Genomic DNA, 22,506 nt, shown 5'->3' on the forward strand with positions numbered 1-22,506 from the left:
ACTGACCTCCCCGGTCCCTCCAAAAAAAAAAAAAAAAGTTGGTGAGGCCTCCCAGAATAAGTAATGGCTGCCTACCCTCTGCAGGACCACACCAGTTCAGTGAAGACTGAAAACTAGAGAAAGAACTTTTACCTTTAGTGTATTTGCCTCATTCAAAGGTTACCTACATCAAGATTGTTAAGTACAGTGGTACTTAAACTGACATAATGAAATCCCTTTGTACAACTACTTAAAGATACATTTTATTAGGAATAAAACATAAAGATTATCTACAGATATGTAATAAAACCAAGTTAACAAAACTATAAAAGGTATGATCTCTATTAACTAAATGGTATTTGGCTCTTGTTCCAAAGGAGGTAAGAGAATGAGATACTTATTTTAAATATTAACAAATGACAACTTTCTTTGCCATGGGAAATTCTATGTGAGGTCTCTAACATATTACAACTTTAAGAAAACTTAAGGTTTCTAAATCTTAATTTTTCTTTTTTGCTAAGCCCCTTTAAACACGAAGTCAGCAGTCACCTGCATGATAAGTAAAGCACTAAACAAGATGGGTTCTCACACCCACCTTGAATTACTTGAGAAAGTATATTGCATTGAATGTGATCTTTTTCCTGAGCATTATAAGATTGTATGTGACATACAAATTTTCTCCACAAATACAAGATGGGAAAAATGAGTAAACTTACTTGATGAGGAAAACATTTGTTTCTCAAACTGGTTTTGTTACCTTTCAAGTGTGTGTGTGTGTGTGTGTGTGTGTGTGTGTGTGTGTGTGTGTGTGTGTAATCTGGTTAGTATTTAAACAATTTTATAAGAAATTGTTTACAAATGGAGAAACTAAGGCACAGAAACAACCAAGCACAGTTTCAAAGTTGAACTTAGTATTATAAGTAGAAAGATAATGAAGGGTTCCAATTCTCAGGTTAGAGAGTAATGGCTGATATGCCTTTCCAAAGGCAAAAGTAAATTAAACTTTCTTTTGGTAATATTAGCAAATCATTTTTGAAGTATATAACACAAACTTCCTTGAAAATCTTTGGCATTTTAAAGTCTTTGGAGTTTGAATTGTCTGGGTTTTCCCCCAAATATATAAAATGGCAGGGAAACTAGCTTGTAACTTAAACAAAAAGATCAATCTTCATTTTGCATCACTGATCACTGCATCCTGTGAAACAAAAGGGCCTCTACACCAAGTTCACATGCAAACATTCTTCTGTGAAGTTTATACTTTACAATTTTCCAACCAGTACTTTCCAATCCCAGACATAAAGAACTGAATTAAATAGAAGCCCAGTATTTTGCAGATTTAAAACTTATTACAGTGAGACCATTAACTCACACATATTGTACGACCCAAAGTTATCCCCAAAGCCAAGTATTTCTCATACTCACCCCATGTGAAAGCCTCTGTGCTCACTGATGAAACTGTTCATCTCAGGTTGATATGTTTCCATGAGTTTGTTTTCCATCACAAAACCTCTCATAGATTTATATAGCATAAGTTCATAGTAATACAGAACATACGATGTAAAAGTAAAAAATAATTTTCAAGTTTCTGTGTTTTTAAAGTGCTCTATGTGCTGAATTAGTAGAAGTCCATTCTGACTAGTAATTTTACAAAAAAAATCAGCAGTTAAACATGGGTTTGTTCAAGTATGAATGCATAGATTAAGAGATGCTAAAACTGCACTAGCATACATAATGAAAGATGGCAGAGGTGTTGAGGAATGTCAAAAGTGCCAGACTACAAGGTAATTAGATCATCAACAGTGATTCTGCATGTTCTGGCAACATTTGTCAACTAAAACAGGGACACAAGATATGTCACTCATCCATTATCAGAAATAAAACACAAATCAAGTTCTAAATGCTCAGAAACTGTACCAAAACTTGGAGAGGTTTCTTAGCTAATAGGTTGCTTCATCCATGTTGTCATCACTGTCTACACCGAAGTCATCTCCGTTATCAAAGTAGGAGTTAATGTAGTCATTTTCCTAAGTGATAGGATACATTTCTTAGTAAATAATGGGAAAAGATACTACTAAAAAACACAATGTACATTGTCCCATAAATTTATAAAAGCCAAATTTTACTCTTGAAAATACTTACCAAATTCTCAATTCAATGGGAAATAACAGTTCAACAAATTACTAAAATGGGCACAGAGAAGAACATTAAATCTAGAAAGGCTTTAATGGATCTCCATTTCTGTTCCTCACTCTGCCTCAAACTCAAAAGATACTTCATTTCTCAAATAGGCTAGAGAGGATTTTTTAATTTTTAAATCAAATGTGGTTTAAATACAGACCCACAGACTTAAACATTACTTGAACATTACTTTCCTCAACTACTAGAATTACAGTTTATATTGCTTTTGTGACAGAAGATCTTATATGTCCAGATTTAACTCAAGTGGATTCTGTCAACAGAATATCCCTAAAACAAGGTTAGACTAAAATACTGGCTGCAGGAACCTAGTAGCATCAGCCCCATCTATGTAGTCAATGGGAGTCTAATAGCTGATATAGGAAAAATCTTAAAAAAAGAAAGTAAATTATTGAACAAATTATCTGCTGGCTAATCATTCAGAAACATAAAAAAAAATGGGTCAATAACCCTCTCTGTACATCCACATTTCAAAAAATCCAAAACTTAATATCTAAGAAAGATTCACAAGAGGAATAATTTGAAGTGAAGAAATGGTTCAGAGTCTGGAATAAAAAGCTGACATAGAATCAAGGCAAAGATGATCAGAATGAACAGGAAACACTTGGGAAGTGGCTACAAAATACCAAAGAGACCAACAAAATTACTCTGCCCCAAAATACCTTGATTAACTGCAGCTTAAAAACACACTATGAATTTTATCAAACCCAAAACACTGAATCAGGCCCATCAGATACCTGGGGATAGACTGCCAGTGTTGTTTAACAGGCATTCCAGTGTACTTTGGAACTTGAAAAACGATGTCACTGTAGAGATTCCCTTCCACACCTATGAATCAGCCCTCTCTCAACTGCTGATATGCAATTTTATGTTAATCTTAACAGCATTAATCTGATTAATTTCCATCATTCCTGGACTTTCACTTAAAACATGTCTTCCAAGTTACTTCTTTCTCTTGTATCATTCCAATGCTAGTTCTCTTGATACTAAGGAACTGAAGCTATCGAGGGCAGACCAAAGAATATACTTCTAATTCCTATCAATACAGGTTTTGACTTTGAGAGAAGGTCTCACCAAAGAGTCCAGGCTGTCCTGAACTCAAGATCCTCCTACCTCCATCTCCCACATGCTGGGATTAGAGGGAGATGCTACTACATCGGCATGTTCTTTGTTGATTTTAGTTATAATCCTTACATGATTCCTTATTAGATAATTCCTAAATTTAGCAACTTTACCTCCTCTTGCTCTTCTTCATCATAGTCCTCCTGATCTGCATCATTATCATCATCCTCATCATCACCTTCTTTACTTTTCTCTTTGTTTCCTTCTTTCTCTTCATTTTCCTCATCTGATTTCTCTCCGTCACCTCTCTTCTCCAATTCCTGATATAAATGAGTTTCATTAGTTTATGTGGAAACTTCTAGACTTAGCTTCCCTGTCCCAATTAAAGGGTACACTGTTACAGATAACCTTCCTTTAATACCACCTCCCATCCACCTCAACCATACAAGTTAATGCAAGAAAGGGAGGGCTCACTCTCCTGCTTAAACAGTAGGTCTCAGGAAATGCTGGAGTTCTTGGCTCTGATACCTAAAGCCCTACTCTTTTTTTTTTTTTTTTTCCAGTCCTGGGGCTTGATCTGAGGGCCTGAGCACTGTCCCTGGCTTCCTTTTGCTCAAGCACTGCACTCTACCACTTGAGCCACAGTACCGCTTCTGGCTTTTTCTGTTTATGTGGTACTGAGGAATCAAACAGGGCTTCAAGCATGCTAGGCAAGCACTCTACCACTAGGTCACATTCCCAGCACTAAAGCCCTACTCTTATAATTTATATCCTACCTAGGCCCTAAAATATTTGGCACGATCATTTATAGAGAAGAAACTTCAGTTGTTTGGTTTTCCTTTTAGCATAAAAAAGAATACAATGTCTTAAAATATGTTTTGGTTTGTAAGTGAGATTGTTGAAAACTACTACCAAATAACTCTGAAATAAAATTATCCTAGGGGGAGATGGTGTCTGTTTATTGTCTATTATCCCTCATTGCTTACTTCCATTCTTAGAAAGATATTTACCTCCTAAGTATAAAAATGATTTTTTTTCCTTTCCTTCCTTCCTTCCCCTTCCTTTTCTTTTTAAAAATATTTTTGGTACTGGAGTTTGGACTTACTGTCCTGAGCCCTCACTCAGCTTGCCTGCTTGGTTAAGGCTCTGCCACTTGATCCATGCCTCCAGTCTGACTTTGGGCTAGTGATCCTGGAGAGGTTAAGAAAAGGACTCAAGAAAAAAACATCTCCAGGAATTTTCTGTCTGGGCTGGCTTTGAGCTGCAATGCTCCAGATCTTGCTGTGGGAGTGGCTAATATTTCACCAATGTGAGTGATTTGGCTGTTTTTCTCTGCTTTGATGAAATTGTAAGTAAAAAGGTCTGAAACCCGTTTGTGTACTTAAAATGGAATCATCAAACTCCATTTATTTAACTTTGTGCAAAGTACACTCTACATCTGAAAAGAAGTCACTCCATACATAGAAACAAAGTCATCCAAACCGGTTTTGAAAAATATGTAAATCTTATCAATATCTATAGATCAATCCCGATTTGCTGTGTGTGTGTGTATGTCTGTGAGTCTGTGTGTGACTCCTACTAGCATTTGAATTCAGTGCCTTGTACTTGCTGGGCACATACTCTATAGTTGAGCTATATCCCCACCCTTTATGCTTTTTAGTTATTTTCCAAAGAGGGTCTCGATTCTATCTGGGCCATTCTAGACAATGATCCTGCTAATTATGATAGGTGTGCGCTACTGCACCAAGCTTTTTAGTAGTTAGATAATTTGCTCTCATACACTTTTTGCCTAGGGTCACCTTGAACTGCAAGTATCTGGATCTCAGGCACTGGAGTAGCTAGGATTATAGGTATGCATATGTAGGTGTGCACGCCTGGCTCTAAACATTTTTTAAATACAGAATTCATGAGTGTGACAACAAAGTAATAAAAAGTCCCTATTTTTCTACTACTGCTACCAGACATTTTTGTTTCTACCACATAGATCTAAATCAACCCATAACTACTTCAAAAGACTGCCAAATAGATTTATGCAACTTTCATTATAATCCCTTTACCTCTATTTTCTTCAGCACATCTGCAGCATTAGGGAGTGAAGCCCCTTTGCCTGGATCTTCTGCCTTCTTTGATTTCAGGCCCACTGAAATAAAACCACTGGTTAACATATTTTTTCGTGTATCAGTAAATGTGATTGTATGTCTCTGCCTTTTATATTCTGTCCAGCACAATGGCTGTCATGCTACGAAATCATATAATTTTCAGGGTAAGTTAATCTTCCCAAAGAATAAACTACACTATTACATCTCATCAATTTTCAATGAATAAACAATAATCACCGATAGTCATAGATTAGGTGAAATTTTACACTAGCAAAATAAAAAAATATAAACATACACATTGGTATTTTTATATATAACATAAAATTCTATTTTACCAGTTGTTCAATTTTAAAATGTGTTTCTTAATAACACAAAAATTAGCCAATATAATCATAAAAATATTTTAGGTATGCAAAGAACTGGAAATACAAAAATACCTGCTAATAGCACATCGTATTTGCACATCTAAAAAAGGTCAAGTAAAGAAACAACCCCCTCCAATTAATAACAGTGACAAAAACACATCTTCAGCAAAAACAATAAAAATGCTAGGTATATTTTCAGAAAAAGTATTCAGAACACTGGACCGAACTTTAGATGGACAGTTCTATAATTATTAGAATTTCAGCAACAACCTGTTCCTACCTGGATCACTATTACATTAATCAGTGTACCTTTTTTGCAGTGTTTCCTTGGCAACATCTCTCTTGGGAGCCTTCTCCAATCTAAATATACAATAGAAATATGAAAATTTCAGTTTCCTTTAGGAGTCATTGGTATTGTGAACAACAAAGACAGAACACAAGAATAGCTGGTTGAGCAAAGACAATGGATTTTCTTGCTATGTGGCTGTACACATTAGACAATGATATGTTTTCTCCTACAAAAAAATTAAGCTTATTCAAATAGTTTTGGAAAGGAGCGGTCAAATTTGTTGGAAACAATCTTAATGGTGATTCTCTGTGGATGTTAGTATAACAACAACTTCTGTTAAATATTATTTCTTTAATACTTGGAATTTTGTAAGCTGTCTGTGGTTTACATATATTTTATAACAATTTTCTTTAAAAGTTGAAGTATATGGCCATATACTAACACATGAAGAGTAAAATGAAACAATTCTAGTAATGATCTGAAAATTAAAAATAAAAAAGGCAGTAGAAAATAACCCAACAAAGGATTTTTGCCTGAAAGGTTCCTAAATAGTTTTTCTATGAATTTTCTTTAATATGAATAAGGAGGAGGAGATGAGAGTGAACCCAGGGCTTTATACATGTAAGGCAAATAAGTGTTCTACTCCTGAGCTACAATGCAGCTGCACATTCTCTTCATTTCTGAGCAGAGAGATCAGTAGAAAACTGAAGCTACTTAAAAAATAGATTGAAAAATATTGTTTCATAAAGAAATTTCATTGTTTTTTCAAAACAGTTAAATTGTAAGTTATTTGACATGTACTAATAAATTTTGCTTTAAACTATTTTAGTTTTTACACACTACTGATAAAAAGTCATGAGGAAGAACATAAAGAGAATTATTCCAGAGTTGACTATTAATGAGGTAGAAGAAATAAAAGACACATGAGGTTTCGAGGGGGCCCCTGACTTTATCAACAACCAACAGTAAAATAATCAAATCCCGAAAATTTCTTTTTAAAAAGTGGGAAGGGGGCTGGCAATGTGGCCTAGTGGTAGAGTGCTTGCCTAGCATGCCTTGGGTTCTATTCCTCAGCACCACATATACAAAAAAAGCCGGAAGTAGTTATGCGGCTCAAGTGATGGAGTGTTAGCCTTGAGCAAAAAGAAGCCAGGGACATTGCGCAGGCCATGAGTTAGGAGTTCAAGCCCCAGGACTGTCAAAAAAAAAAAAAAAAGTAGGAAGGACCTGGGTTCCAGTGGCTCATGCCTATAATCATAGCTACTAAGAAGACTGAGATCAAAGAATCTGGGTTCAAATCACCCTTGGCAGCAAAGTCCCCAAGACTCGAGAATCTCCAATTAAACACCAAAATGCGAGAAGTGGAGCTGTGGCTCAAATGGTAGAGCAGCAGCCTTGACCATAAAAGCTCAAGAACAGCACCAAGACCCTGAGTACAATCGGTAGGACACACACACACACACACACACACACACACACACACACACACACACACACACACACACACACGGGGAGTTTAAGTAAGCATAACAGAGAAGGTGAATTTGATCAAAGTGTATACTCATGTATGAAAACATCACAATGAAACCCCATTGTACAATTGATATAAGCTGATAAAAATGACACAAACCCCACAAAACCTTACAACTATTTAATTAAAGGCCTTAAGATTAAGAAATACAGCAGAAAAACTCCATCTGCAAAAAATTGTTTTCTGTGTATACTGTCAAGTAAACATACTGTGATTTAAAGTCATTAGAGAACTGTTAGTGTTAAACTTTCACTAAAATCACACCATGAAAAAATTTGAAACATAAATTTAAAACAGAAAATACTTTTTTTTTGGCCAGTCCTGGGCCTTGGATTCAGGGCCTGAGCACTGTTCCTGGCTTCCTTTTTGCTCAAGGCTAGCACTCTGCCACTTGAGCCACAGCGCCACTTCTGGCCGTTTTCTGTTTATGTGGTGCTGGGGAATAGAACCCAGGGCCTCATGTATATGAGGCAAGCTCTCTCGCCACTAGGCCATATCCCCAGCCCAGAAAATACTTTTCTTTTAAAAAACACAAAATAGCACAATTAACCTTGAAAGTGATACTACTACTGACATTAATGAATTTATTTAGGGCAGTTTCTATGAAGAGTTTTTCTTCTATGAAGAGAGAAAAAGGAAAGTAAATTTAAATGAAAACACCCAAGTTCTAGCATATGGCAAGTGGCCCTGAGATCACGTAATTTCCATGACTACTGTTGTTTTTTTTTAATGTGTGTGTGTGTGTGTGCGCGCGCGTGTGCATATGTGTGCTGGTCCTGGGTCTGGGGCTTGAACTCAGAGCTTAAGCTCTGTCCCTGAGCTTCTTTTGCCTAAGGCTAGTGCTCTACCAACTTGAACCACAGTGCCACCTGACATTTTCTGAGTAATTCATTAAAGATAGTCTCATAGATTTTCCTCCCCAGGCTGGCCTCCAACCATGATCCTCAGATCTCAGCCTCCTAAATAGCTAGTGTTACAGGCATGAGCCACCTGCACCTGGCCAACTTGGGGCAGGGAGATGTTCTTTTAAAAGTATTTAACAATGTCTGCTTCATACTACCTGGTATCCATTCTTCTTTGTATACCTTCATGTATCTTTTACTGTACCGTTCAATATCTAGGAAAAAAAGAAGGGCATAAAGTGTGCATTAGAAACATCAAAAATACACAGAAACCTAAAATCATTGAAAAAAACAGATATTATCTCTTATTTTGCTTTCAACGAGCTCCTAAAATTTGTACATGAAGTGTTCCTGACCTGAGAAGTTCAATGACAATGACATGCTTAAGAAGACAGCAAGAGGGGCTGGGAATATGGCCTAGTGGCAAGAGTGCTTGCCTCGTATACATGAAGCCCTGGGTTCGATTCCACAGCACCACATCTATAGAAAACAGCCAGAAGTGGCGCTGTGGCTCAAGTGCTAGAGTGCTAGCCTTGAGCACAAAGAAGCCAGGGACAGTGCTCAGGCCCTGAGTCCAAGCCCCAGGACTGGCCAAAAAAAAAAAGAAAAAAAAGAAAAGAAGACAGCAAGAAGCATTTGGGTTTGATAGACTAGTGAGCAGGAACATCAACCTAAACTATTTTTCTTAGTATAATAAGCTGTGAGAATATTCACAAAAGGCTAGAGTCAGATCAGGCATCCCAAGGCAGAGAAAGTCCACTCATTACTTACTTTATTCTTGTGACACAGACCCTCTATTCCTAATCTTTAAGTCTGATATAACTAATGTACACCAAGAACCTAATTGGAATGGAAGGCTATTTGCTCACCTCCTCTCCTCCTCTTACTGCACTTACTACACAAACAAAATCATTTTGTTAGGTTCCTCAATAACCTGAAGAGGAGAAAGAGAAAAAAACACTAGTAGAAAAAGCTAGACCTCTCTTGGCCATAAAAGAGAAAGCTACAAACCTTCTATGCCAACTACTGAAAACTGCAGATGACCTGTGAGTGACAGAATCAGTAGAGACATAAATATGATTCTTACATGTGACTTCTGCACTTTGCCACAGAAACTCCCTTGAGGAGGGCTCTGACCATTTCCCAAGCAGCACAAGTTGGCAAACAACACTATCACACACAGTATGGAAGCATTGTTCATCAAGAAATGTGACATAGACGTTTAGCCATAAAAAAGAGAAGGTAATACAGAGTATATCTAAGAAAAAACCAGGGACTTATTTTTCTTCTATAATCAGTACAATGCTTCTAAGTAATACACCCAAGTGATAGAGAAAGATAACAAAAACAAATAATGAATAGCAAAGAGAACACTATTGTACATTTTACAAGGAAATTAAGACTAGCAATTCCAAATTTTTACTTCATATTTTAATGGTTTTTAAGGTAAAGAAAGAGGCAACTTTTTTTGACTGCAAGTGACTGCATGCACAAACCTAAAATATGCATGTTGTATTTCTGGATTCCAGGTTTCAAATATACCTAACTTACATGTGTTGTTTCTCCTTATATTTGTGTCATTTAAATGATCCCATATTAAAAATTTGTTTCTAATAGATTCTGCCTTTCCATTACCTATACATTTGATTCTATTTATCCTTTCAGAATAAAAATGCAACACTTTAAAAACCTTCAATGAAGCTGTGATGTATTTGAATGGGAGAGTGCCTGGCTTGCATAGACCAAGTGTGGTCCTTAGCACCACCACAAAAGAAACAAGTAAACAAATGAACACAAGAAAGAAACTTTGCTGGCTCAGTTTTTTTCTGTAGGAGAGAGTGTGTGTGTGTGTGTGTGTGTGTGAGTGTGTGTGTGTATTTACATCCATATATATGAATATTATGCATTATGTTTAAACAAACTTTACTTTAAACCACAGTGTTTTTCGAAACATACTATATCAGGAGAAAGAGACAAAGGTGAAGATTTCAAGAGAATTTAACTGAATCAATTTGGAAAATTCTATTCAAACTTCACCTAAAATAAACAAAAGGAAGTGTCCCAGTATATTTTAATATGTAATCATATCAAAGACAAAGTGCTCCTGATTCAGGTTCAAACCAACTTCTCCCATAGGCCACTAATATGTTCTTACTGACACTGAATAAAAGACTCACACAAATGTTCAAATGATTTGATGTACTTCTAAATCATATATGCACTTTAATTACCACAATGAGGAAATTATGCCCCATAACCTAGAGAGAACTAATTTTAAAAGACTAAAGCATATACTGCACTACTATTTTAAGAAGAAAACCTATCTATTAGTTCATCATATTAGTTAATACATGATATCTTTCATTTCTTTTCTAAACCCAAATATGCAAGATATTCAGGAAAAATAAAAAAAAATCATTATTGTTGAGGTAAAAGATCTCTTATGAAACCATTATATTTCAAGTAGCTATACTTCAAACATTAAATGAACTTGTCTACTATGCTTCTTATAAACAAATGTATTATCACTATGTAATTTTGACTTTTAGCCAATTCTAATCTTTTAGAAAGGAAAAAGGAAATGTATTTTTAATACTAATGGAATGAAATGATACTATATGAATTACTCATATTTTAATGATGGTGTTTTGAGGACTCAGGAGTAATATTGATCTCTAATTTCAACAACAGAAGAAACTGAAAATCAATATAGTTCCATTGTGCTAAAAGACTACTCAGGAGTGGGTTTGCTTCCTCTAACACCACCTCCCATTTCCAGTCTGAAATTGTTGAGTGTTCTCTAATTTTAATTTCTCCTCTCTGCTCTTAGCATCAGCAGTAAATACATGTTTCATATCTTCTATCATATAAGATACATAAATAACAAAACCTCAAAGTTGTTAAAATTTTTACCTAAATATTAAATAATCAGAGATATGAATTAAAATATATGTATATTTGCAATAAAGCGTTATATACATGAGCAAAAAAATCAGAATACACAAATATATATTACAAGTAGCTATTTACTAGACATACTAAATAGGCATGGATAATTTTTACCTATTAGACATAGTTCTCATAATTTACATTAACTATGTATAACTTCTGTTCTAAAAGGTGGTTTCAAAAATACCAAAAAGTCTAAAGCAGCTTTCTATTAAATTAGCCATTTTTTTCAAGGTGGATGGTCATCTCTGGTTTAATCAAATTAATCAACATTAAATGATTACATATCTTTTGCAAAAGCATTGTTTCACCTACAAATAATAAACTGCATCATCAAACAGTCTAATATACACCTTGTTTTTCTTCAGGTGTTTCTATAAAATAAGGCATTCTCTTCACCGTTTCTCTCAATTCCTGTTTCAAGGCCAACATATAATCTTCATCTTCTCCTGTTTTCAGTGGCACTGGCTTATAATCTGTATCCTGTTTAAATTAAAGAACAAAGTAAATTTTCATAAATTAAATATTCGAATATCCTTCCATTTACATTCTAAAAAGTGCCAATGTAAATGAAAAACTATATTTTACCATCATTGGGTTTTATAATAAGCTCAAAAGATATTGAACTTTTGTAATCCATTTAACTATATAAACTTTTTCCTAATTTACTCTTATTTTAGAAGTAGGAAAAATGCATAACTTCTCCATTGACTCTAAAATACACATTGGCTATCATTTTGCTATGGTATCTGTTGATTAAATGATTCCATATTTCAAAAATTAAGGCACTCAAATGAGAGCAACAGAATTATTTCCTGTTAGTTTCAACTAGTGTTGATGTTATAGGTGGGAATAATCCCATAAAAATAAATAAATAAGCTGGGTGCTGGTGGCTCACACTGTAAGCCTAGTTATGTAGGAGGCTAAGATGTGGCAGTTTGAAGTCAGCTCAGGCAAGAAAGTGAAATTCTTATCTCCAATTTATCTTAGAAAAAGCTGGAAGTGAAATTGTGGCTCCAGTGGTAGATTGCTAGACTAGAGCAAAAGGAGCTCAGGAACAGTGTTCAGGTTCAGAGTTCAAACCCTGGGACTGGCATGCATGCATGCCAGATATACATACATACATACATACACACATAGACCTACCTACCTACTTACCTACACAAATGAATGCAGAAATCTTGTAGCAAATGATTGCTATAACCAGTATCAATTCAATATTCAACATCTGTTTCCTTCAAAGAATTACCAATATTTTCTCTTCTTTGAGATGTGAATGGTTTGTAAGCCATATAAAGATTAAATGGTAAACGAGAGTTTTTGAGTTTACATTTCTAGAATTATACTCATGTATATGCACAGGTAGACAATAGGAGATACTGTGAAGAATTACTATTCAAAACTCCTATGCACAAGGACCTTACATTCTGGGTAAGGAGTATACAATGAATAAGTAAACCAATGTGGTTAGATTCAATTTTAGGAGTGACAAGTCATATGGCAGAGGAAGAATGAGTCACAAGAACCCATGAAAGTTGGCAGTGGCGAGTGTACATAAAGATAGTATAAGGCCTTTTAGAAAAGTCCTATTTAAGCAGAGGCCTGCACAAAAACCAAGTAGCCATCAATGCAAACACAGGAACACAGAAAGTTTCCAGACAGGAAACCTGTAGGATTAAATGCTTGAGCGAAATAAAACCAGCCTAGCTAGGACATGAAAAAGACTGTGGTGGGAAATGTCAAAGATAACAGAAAGGCTAGATTAAGAAGAACATTGACAGTAGTAAGGAATTTTACTTTTATTCTAAATGTAAAACAACACTATGTGCTGACATTATCATTGTTTTAGAAGTAATCTCACATATGGAAAAGAGCTTGTTTATTCCTATTCCTGAAATACTTCTGTTTTTTAGGTTCTATCAAGTATCAAAATGGCTAATTATCTACAGTAAAAAGAGACATCTTAGAGTTTAGATACATCTAGAGTTTAGATACATTTGTTTAGGATCCTCTATTAACATAATCCTTCAACAAAGGCTGGGTGAGTTGGTGTGTTCCTGCTATTACAGCTACAGGAGAAGTAAATTCATTTACTTTCTTATACTTGAGTACAACCGAAGTACAGAACTCTTGTAAGAAAGAATAACACCGTGGTATTTAATATTCAAGGCATACACAGAATTTGTAATTCTCTCCGAAACATGAAAAAGTAAGCTGTGTGAAGTCAGCTATCAAGGGACTTACAGGAAATAGTGGGGGTGGTTTCAAAACTACATCAGGTAGCTTTTCACCTCGGCCAAATCCAACAGCCTCAATATTAAAGGTATAAGCAGCACGTCCTCTTCCCTTATTCCCAGCCATCAGAAGTAGTTTCAGCAGGACAGCAGCAAATGCTGAAAAACACAGTTAATGATACAATTTACTTCATCATACATAAAAAAAAAACAACATTTAAGAGCAAAATGTATAACTCTACCTCTTACAAGGAGTGGGCTCAAAATACTTTTGGGAAATAGAATGTGTAAAGAAAGAAGTGACAATTGCTAGTTGAGCTGTTTAGGTCCAGCCACATCCTCAGTGGAAGGCTGACTCTGGGTCTCCTTTGAGATGCTGCTTGAATACCCACACAGCTACGTGGTGCAACCCTCTCCATCCCTCTGTGGTTTGGCAAGAGGATATCAGGTTCAGGAACACACAGTGGAAGAGAAGGAGAAATCTTGCCTCTAGCAACTTGAAGACCCTAGTTAAATATAAGTACCCTAAAATTTTAAATGAGTTCTTCACGATGGAATTTGAATGGCAGGAAAAGTCCTTGAGTTCTAGTCCAACATCTTTGTTTTAAAACTGGAAACTGGACCAATAAGACTACAAAGAGGTCTGAGTTAGTCAGATCTGCATCGCTGTACGATATACCTGAGAAAAACAACTGAAGTGAGGAATGATTTATTTTCTCTCGTGGTTTTGAAGGAGGTTCAGTCTATTATGACAGAAAGGGAATGTTAAGAGCAGAGGACCTTGTATCATGGAAAGGCAACAGAAGGGGAAACAAGCTAAGGATGATACACAGGCCCCAAGTACATGTTTCCAGTAACCTACTTTCTCCAGCTAGACAGTGCCCCCAATCCCTACTAGTTTCCAGATCCACACAAGACAGCATCATCACTCAGTTCTAAGTCTTCAACATAGGAGAGTGGGAGTACATTTCAAGTTCAAACTATAATATGGTCTATTCAAGTCTCCCTTCACCAAGAGTTGAGAAAACCCCTGAAGTAGTTAAACTAAAGCTAAGATAAACTAGTACTCTCAACTTTGGAGAAAGAATTATATCACATATTGAGGTCTTTATATTGAACTTCTGAAATGCCTGAACCATGACTAATTGTATCCATAAATTCAGGCAACAATGTATTTAAGGGGCTCTTTCAATGGAATTCTATATTCAAATAAGGTGATGATTGCGACAAATAGATATTACATCTCTCTTCCTACTGATAATGCTGAATATCATGTAACTCTGACAGCCCAGGAGAACAGTGGTTTGTCCTCTGAATGCCTGAAGACAGAAGTAGGATTTGTTTGGTTGTTGTTTGTTTTTAAATTTCTGCTCTCTTACCACTTGTCTTGCATTCATTCAAGATCACACAGGGTGAGTACGTCACTGAGCTGTGGCTCTTGTCACCAGGTTCTCTTAACTGGACAAAAAGATCATTGCTGTTACTCCTTTCAAATTTGCCCATTAATGATGAGAAACACCTCCTACAACTAACAAGGGGCTACTTCTTTGGAATTTTAGTGTCTACCCTTAGAATGGTCCAAAATCCTCAAAGAATTCATATTTACTGTATCATAGAGCCAACCTTCAAAATAATCAGTTCTCAACCCTGGGTGCAATCACCTGGGTAGCTTAAAAATTTAGAGCAATGGCTCTTGGAGAATGCTTTCTGCAACAGCATCACCCAGGAACTGGTTCAAGATGCAAATTGTGGGGTATTACCACATGCCAACTAGAATTTGCCTTATAAAGGTTGTATTTATGTCCTAAGAAGCCCTCTTGATAGTTCTGACACAGACAAAAGTTTGTGAATCTCTCAATCAAGATTGCTAGGAGTGAGGACTGGGCAAGACATTTGAAAACCTGTTCTCAGAGAACACTGGAAGAACTGTTGTGGGAAACATCTTCTAAGCAGTAGTTTTGTTAAAATATGCCTGTAGAACCAGGTGCTTCATAAACTCTCCCCCCAACCCCTGCCCAAGTATTGGGCCTTGAATCAGGGCCATGCATTTGATTACACAGGCACTCTTATCTACCACTAGAGTCACACCTGCCTATTGTGTTCATGATTTGAATTCTACTCAAGATTAATGTTCCTTACCCTCTCTTCAGTTACTGTGGAACAAAATTAAGATGGGAAACACATTTTAATAACCAAGCTCATTCCATCTGTCTAAATTGAAAAAGAGAAATACTTAAATGGCCTCGTTTCAGATGCTGAGTCACTGAAGGCTATGCTGAGTTGACAGAAAGCAGGCTTCCAAGTATGAGAACTGCTGAGCAGAAAGGCTCACACCTTCCCTCTAAGAAACAGCAGCCAGTCCAATAGCCAGGACCACTGGGCTCCACTCCAATCCGTTTTGCCATTAATTAAAGACTGAGAACAAGTCTAGGTAGGTAAAAGTTCCCAAACTTGCCTGACCATGGGAATGACCTGGACTAATAAAATAAGACTTGTAAAACATGCCGAGACCTAGGGGATCCATCTGCAAGTCCTCAAATGAACGACACCATACACCAGAATCTTTCATAGTGGGTATCCTGGAAATATACTAGAAAAACTCACCCTATAAAGAATTGTATCCATTTTTGGAATAGCCTTTCAAATCATCAAACTTTGCTGTTTCTAATTTTCCATTTTTATCAAGCAATCTTTAAGTATAAATCAATGTCATTAGTGATCCTAGGCACTTGTGGCTCACACCTTTAATCCTAGCTACTAAGATTGATGAGATCTGAGGATCTTGATTCATTTTCAGCCAGGATAGCAAAGTCCATGTGACCTTTATCTTTAATTAATCACCAAGAAAAAAAAAAGTCAGAAGTGAAGCTGTGGCTCAAGTAGCAGAGCATCATCAGCCTTGAGAAAAAAGCTAAGGGATAGGATGCCCCAATACTGTCACCAATAAAGAAAAGAAAAAAAAAAGGACTGATTCCCTCCTCCCCCCACCTTGAGACATTGTTAATAATTATATAGGATTCTGGCCTATAAACCCATCTCTTTTAAGTCAATGAGTCAGTACCCCTGTACTCAGAGTCAGTGGTTAATCCATTTTCTTCCCTTGTAGAGTTGATAGGCTGTCCTTCATAACAAAACTGAATCATGGAATAAACAGCTCACAAGTGAGACCAAAGTATCATTCTCTTGAAATTCTTTATGTTGGTTGTCCCATTGCTTTGCTCCTTTTTTTCATTCAGCCAAAGGAAATTTAGGGAGGTTTTGAACCCATGGCCTCATGCCTTCTCCCACTTGATCCTTGGGCAAACTTCTATAAAGGATTTTTTTTTTTACAATTTTTTATATTAGCTAAATATTCTCCAGTTTCACATGGCTCAAGTTAACTGAGTCACTCACTTAGCAAACATTGAGCATTCTAGGCACTGAGCCAGAAAGCAGAAAGCACGTTAACAGATCAATCACTTAATTCTTGGGACAAAATGTTCCTTTCTTTGTAATTTTTCTATTACAGTCCCGCTTTACTACTCAGCTTCTTGCTGAGAACACTGGTCATTTTCACTGATTCATTCATATTATTCATCCTTACACACAACTTGGAGTAAGCTATTCATATCATATTCTGTCTTGGCTAGTCAATTAAAACCAAAATCATCTGAGTATTCAGGTTAAAACATACCTTTTTAAGTGGTTTCTACCTACCTTCCTGATTCCTTGTCTGTAAACATGCCTTTTCATCCTCCTTTCTTGGCAGCATCCATTTTCACTTTAAGTTCTAGCTTATGTATCTCAGCATGCACAAGAACGCTATCCATTCTTGATCTTAGAAACATACTCTTGTAAATGGATTTTTTTAAAACTGAAGTGATATATATATATAATGTATTATATATATGTACATAATACTAAACTCTAGTTCTAGAAAGAATACTGATTTGATTTTGGGAAATGGGCCTTTTTACAAAGGGGAGAAATTTCACTTATGATTTTGAATTGTTAGCTTCTTCAATAGAATCAACATTAGAGAATGTATACCCCTCACTGTCTAGCATGTTATACACAGAAACTGCTCTACAAGTGATGTTAAGCATTTTGACTTATTACTTATGTACTGTAATTTGAAGAGCAAATCTACACGTAGAAGTATAGCTCAGCTCACATGTGTAATCCTTGGCTAGGACCTGGCTGAGATGTGAGAGTCATGGCTGGATGCTAGCTTGAGCAGGAAAGTCTGTGACACTCTTATCTTCAATTAACCACCAAAAAGCTGAAAGCAGAGCTGTGTCTCAAGTTGGAGAGCAGCTCCCTTGAGCAAAACATGGACAGCACATAAGGCCCTGAGTTCAAGCCCCAGTACCAACACACACACACACACATACACACACACACACACACACACACAGTACAAAAGTACAATTAAATTTAGTCTACTGTCTGTGTTATTTTTGCTAGTTTAACTTCCTGAACTAAAAATTAAAAATGGAAACAGGGCTGGAAATATGGCTTAGTGGCAAGAGTGCTTGCCTCATATACATGAAGCCCTGGGTTTGATTCCTCAGCACCACATATATAGAAAAGGCCAGAAGTGGTGCTGTGGCTCAAGTGGTAGAATGCTAGCCTTGAGCAAAAAGAAGCCAGGGACAGTGCTCAGGCCCTGAGTTCAAGCTCCAGAACTGGCAAAAAAAAAAAAAAAAAGGAAACAACAACAAATATACAGACTTCAAACAGAGGAATAAACCCAAGATTGCTACAGTCAGGATTTATTACCCATACTTCTAAAGCATCCCAGTAAATTAAAATGTGTAAGTTAAATTAAGAATCATAGCAGATTAAATCTCCCATTTTACAGAAGAGGAAACTGGAGTCTTAAGAAGGTATTACTATTTTAAATCAGCATTTTTAATGTTACTACTAGCATGAAAGAAATTACTTTTATTTAAAAAATAAAGAAAAGATTGGAAAGAAATAAACAAAGGTAACTGATAATTACAAAATTAATTCCTAACAAAGACAGGAAGAAGCTAAAGCCTAAAGAAACCTTTCCACTGTCTTCTCATTTATAAAATGCTTCCTGAAGCACATGTCTAGGCTAGTTGGCAGTCTTTTTTTTTTTTTTTTTGGCCAGTCCTGGAGCATGAACTCAAGGCCTGCGCAATGTCCCAGGCTTCTTTTTGCTCAAAGGTAGCACTCTACCATTTGAGCAACAGTGCCACTTCTGGCCTTTTCTGTTTATGTGGTCCTGAGGAATCGAACCCAGCGCTTCATGTATGCTAGGCAACCAACCACTCTACCACTAGGCCGCATCCCTAGTAATTGGCGGCCTTTTTTTTTTTTTTTTTGGCCAGTCCTGGGGCTTGAACTCAGGACCTGAGCACTGTCCCTGGCTTCTTCTTGCTCCAGGCTAGCACTCTGCCACTTGAGCCACAGTGCCACTTCTGGCCATTTTCTGTATATGTGGTGCTGGGGAATCAAACCCAGGGCCTCATGTATCCGAGGCAAGCACTCTTGCCACTAGGCCATACCCCCAGCCCCATTTTGGCGGCCTTTTTAATTACAGGGATGACTTTAATCAACTAAGTAAATTAATAACTACAAAAAATGTTATTAAAGCAATACCACTGCCCTTATAATTCAATATGCCTCCTAGAAATTCCTATTCAGAATTTGTTCTGACGGGTTTGAAAAGAGCAGCAGTTCAAACAGCCAAGAGCTGAAACAAACAAGTACATTTTATTTATTTATTTATTTATTTATTTATGCCAGTCCTGGGCTTGAACTCAGGGCCTGAGCACTGTCCCTGGCTTCTTTTTGTTCAAGCCGAGCACTTCACCACTTGAGCCACAGCGCCACTCCTGGCCATTTTCTATATATGTGGTGCTGGGGAATCGAACCCAGGGCTTCATGTATACAAGGCAAGCACTCTTGCCACTAGGCCATATTCCCAGCCCCAACAAGTACATTTTAATAAACCATAAAAATAATCTCCTCTAACTGAAAAATATCACAAAAATTAAAACTAATAAATGAAATCAACCTCCTGGAAGGGGCTAAGCTAGTGTCTGAAATTCCTTCAACCTCTTAATTTGTATGAGTTTTGACTGTGACCATCCCTTGCACATATTAGCTAAATAAATGTATAAACGGATGGGATCTGGGAAGGTAGTGAAAGGTAGGTTATAGAATCTTTTTTTATGGGTAATTGCCCCAACCAGGAGCCTGCTAGACCTTCTGCTAGGACTGTCTCCCTGCATCTAACATCTAATTAACTGTGTTCTTTCCCTTTAGTTACACTGCTTTCACCTCAGCTTTCTTTAGTTGACTCTCAGCCTCTCTCATCTATATAACTCAAGTAAAACACACAGATTTCTCATAGCCAGATTCCTCCCTTTCAGTCCAGTCTCTAGTCATCTTTCTAGGTTGCAAATGACACATCATATTACTCAATCAACAGAGCTTTGGTGTCAGTTTTCTGGATCTATGTATCCACACTAGCTGCACCAGCTCTCAGATGCCTAGATCCTTCTGGGAATTACCTGCCCAAGCCCTAGTATCTTCAAAATGCATGAAAATGATACGTCCCCTAAAATGAATTCTACTCCCTTATGTGTGCTTCTCAAATACTACATTAGTCTGGCTCTTTTGACAGTCATGTTGCTACTTGTCGATTCTTACCTGCCTCCCCAAGTAGAATTATCAGGCTATCTTGTATACATTGGGAATATAATACTGAACCTAGGGCTCACACTCCGCGAAAAAAATGGGTAAAATATATCCATAAAAACTGTCATGGGGAGGGCTGGGGATATGGCCTAGTGGCGAGAGAGCTTGCCTCGTATACATGAGGCCCTGGGTTCGATTCCCCAGCACCACATACACAGAAAACGGCCAGAAGTGGCGCTGTGGCTCAAGTGGCAGAGTGCTAGCCTTGAGCAAAAAGGAAGCCAGGGACAGTGCTCAGGCCCTGAGTCCAAGGCCCAGGACTGGCCAAAAAAAAAAAAAAAAACTGTCATGGGAAGTGGAACTGTGGCTTAAAAAGACAGAGCACTGGTCTTGAACAAAAAAGCTCAGGGACAGTGACCAGATCCTGAGTTCAAGCCCCACAACTGATCCAAACAGAACAACAACAACAACAACAACAAACTTAAAGTAAGAAAGCCAAAATTATTGGGCTAGGATGTTGGCAAAAGTGCTTGCCTAGCAAGTGCATCATCCCAGATTTGATCTCTAGTACCAAAAATGAAAAGACCAAAAACTATCATGTACTAAGAAGTGATGCAAGTAAAAATAATGCAGGTGATATGAATGTTATTGTGGAAAGGACAGTTGAAAAAGTCCTATCTTATTCAGTAATATATGAGCATTAACCTGATGAAAGTGGGGAAAAGAGCCATGCAGAGAAAGAGAAAGGGATATTCCAAGGCAAGCGATCTATAAACAGAGGGACAGAGGGATCTTTACGTGTGAACACCATCTTGGAGACCTATTCACCTATCTCTGTCTTGCCAAAGTCTGGCAAAAGTCCAACAATAAATAATTATTGCTGAGCTTGTGATCTGGTAAGGATAGCATTTCCATGCTATCCTGTCACCTAGCAGTTCTGTTCTGCCTAGGAAAAATACCCAAATTACAGCACTGTATTTCTCTGCCCAGAATGCCCTTACAGTTCTTTTTAAAGGCCAATGCAAATGCAACTGCCCCCAAATACCCCCTCTGTAACATCACAGCACATACCGTTTACTTCCTCTGCAGTCTATATTCCATTTTGCCTTACTGTAAGTACTTCTGTACAGATATTGCATATACTTGAGAATGAAGATCATATACTGGAGATATACTGGAGAATGAAGATCATATGTTCCCTCCCCCCCCCCCAATTTTGTTCAAATCATGTACCTTAGGTACTCCTAACCATAGCCCCAACTGAGTAACTGGGAGACCTTTAGCTGGACAAGCAAAATACCACAGGCAGCATCCCACCAAGACTTCAGTAGTGGAGGGGAGAAGTATTGCTGTCTTTCGATGAAGACTGATTAGCTGCCACTATAAAGGTTTTGGTAATTATCTTTATAAATGCTGTCTCATGGGACTCTTTAGAAGGTTCCCTGGCTAGTTACACAGGGAGATAAGTTCTCAAGGGAATTTCTGGATCCCAAATAGGTGCATCAGCAGCTAGAAGGTGAAGAGAAAGACGGAAATGGCTTTTAACATAAAGGATAAATTATGTGGCTGGCCACACCCAGTCATTATCCACTTTTCTCCTCCTCACAGTTCCTTAAACTGTTCTGCGAACTTTCTCCACTCTTTGAGGAGCCCACAATAAAATAAAATAAAAGAAAGACTCACACTCCGTCAAAAATAAAAGGAAGGGGATCTAGAATTTTATTCTTTGAAAACACAAACCATTTTAATGATCCCCCGCCATACATAAAGAAACAAGATATTCAGTGGTCTAGCCGCAGTCTAGGCTGTGGAACCAGTCGTCTCTGCACTTAGCCCACCTCTGGTTAGTCAACCATCTCAGTAGTGAGAGCACCAAGTGCCCTGCGTATGGCGCTAGGAAGGGCACATCACATAAAAAACTGGAAGCAACGACTTTTAAAGATCTTTTGAAGGGCTCAGGCGACGCGGAGGTCAAGCTCTCACCCACGCCCCTCACTCCACCGGGGCTTTAAAATCCACGCCAGCCCCTGACCAGACCCTCCCCATCCCTTCTCCACGTGCACCTTTAAGTCTCCACCGCCTCCTCCTCTTCCGCTTCGGTTACCTGCTCCCTGAAGTCTCCAATCTGGGGTAAAGTTGTGCAGCCCAGGTGCTCGCCGGCCAGGAAACGAGTGCGGGCGGGCAGGAGACAGGGGCGCTCGGGACCTCCACGCGGCCAGCGAGCGCGCTCCCTGCCGGCCCGGGCG

The 22,506-nt window shown here is 37.6% G+C and overlaps 1 protein-coding gene across 1 annotated transcript; it reads right to left on the reverse strand.

Annotated features, from left to right (window-relative positions):
• Positions 1–496: 496 nt before the first annotated feature.
• Positions 497–22,482, reverse strand: Polr3g (RNA polymerase III subunit G). The gene is made up of 8 exons (XM_048331205.1): positions 22,365–22,482; positions 13,617–13,759; positions 11,726–11,855; positions 8,582–8,638; positions 6,011–6,061; positions 5,295–5,377; positions 3,411–3,557; positions 497–2,003 (listed from the first exon to the last, which is right to left on the reverse strand). Exons 2-8 carry the CDS (start codon positions 13,731–13,733, stop codon positions 1,917–1,919), a joined length of 672 nt encoding a protein of 223 aa, XP_048187162.1. The 5' UTR covers positions 13,734–13,759; positions 22,365–22,482; the 3' UTR covers positions 497–1,916.
• Between the last annotated feature and the right edge of the window lie 24 nt (positions 22,483–22,506).

The sequence above is a fragment of the Perognathus longimembris genome, chromosome 22, assembly GCF_023159225.1.
Source record: "Perognathus longimembris pacificus isolate PPM17 chromosome 22, ASM2315922v1, whole genome shotgun sequence".
NCBI lineage: Eukaryota > Metazoa > Chordata > Mammalia > Rodentia > Heteromyidae > Perognathus > Perognathus longimembris.

Bases quoted from the DNA above. Each gene is read 5' to 3' on its own strand.
- Polr3g (XM_048331205.1), bottom strand. From the start codon at position 13,733: ATGGCTGGGAATAAGGGAAGAGGACGTGCTGCTTATACCTTTAATATT. The intron at 5,378-6,010 runs GTACACTGATTA...GTTTTATTTCAG, and splicing joins AAGGAAACACTGCAAAAAAG to TGGGCCTGAAATCAAAGAAG. The intron at 3,558-5,294 runs GTAAAGGGATTA...CATTTATATCAG, and splicing joins ATGTGCTGAAGAAAATAGAG to GAATTGGAGAAGAGAGGTGA.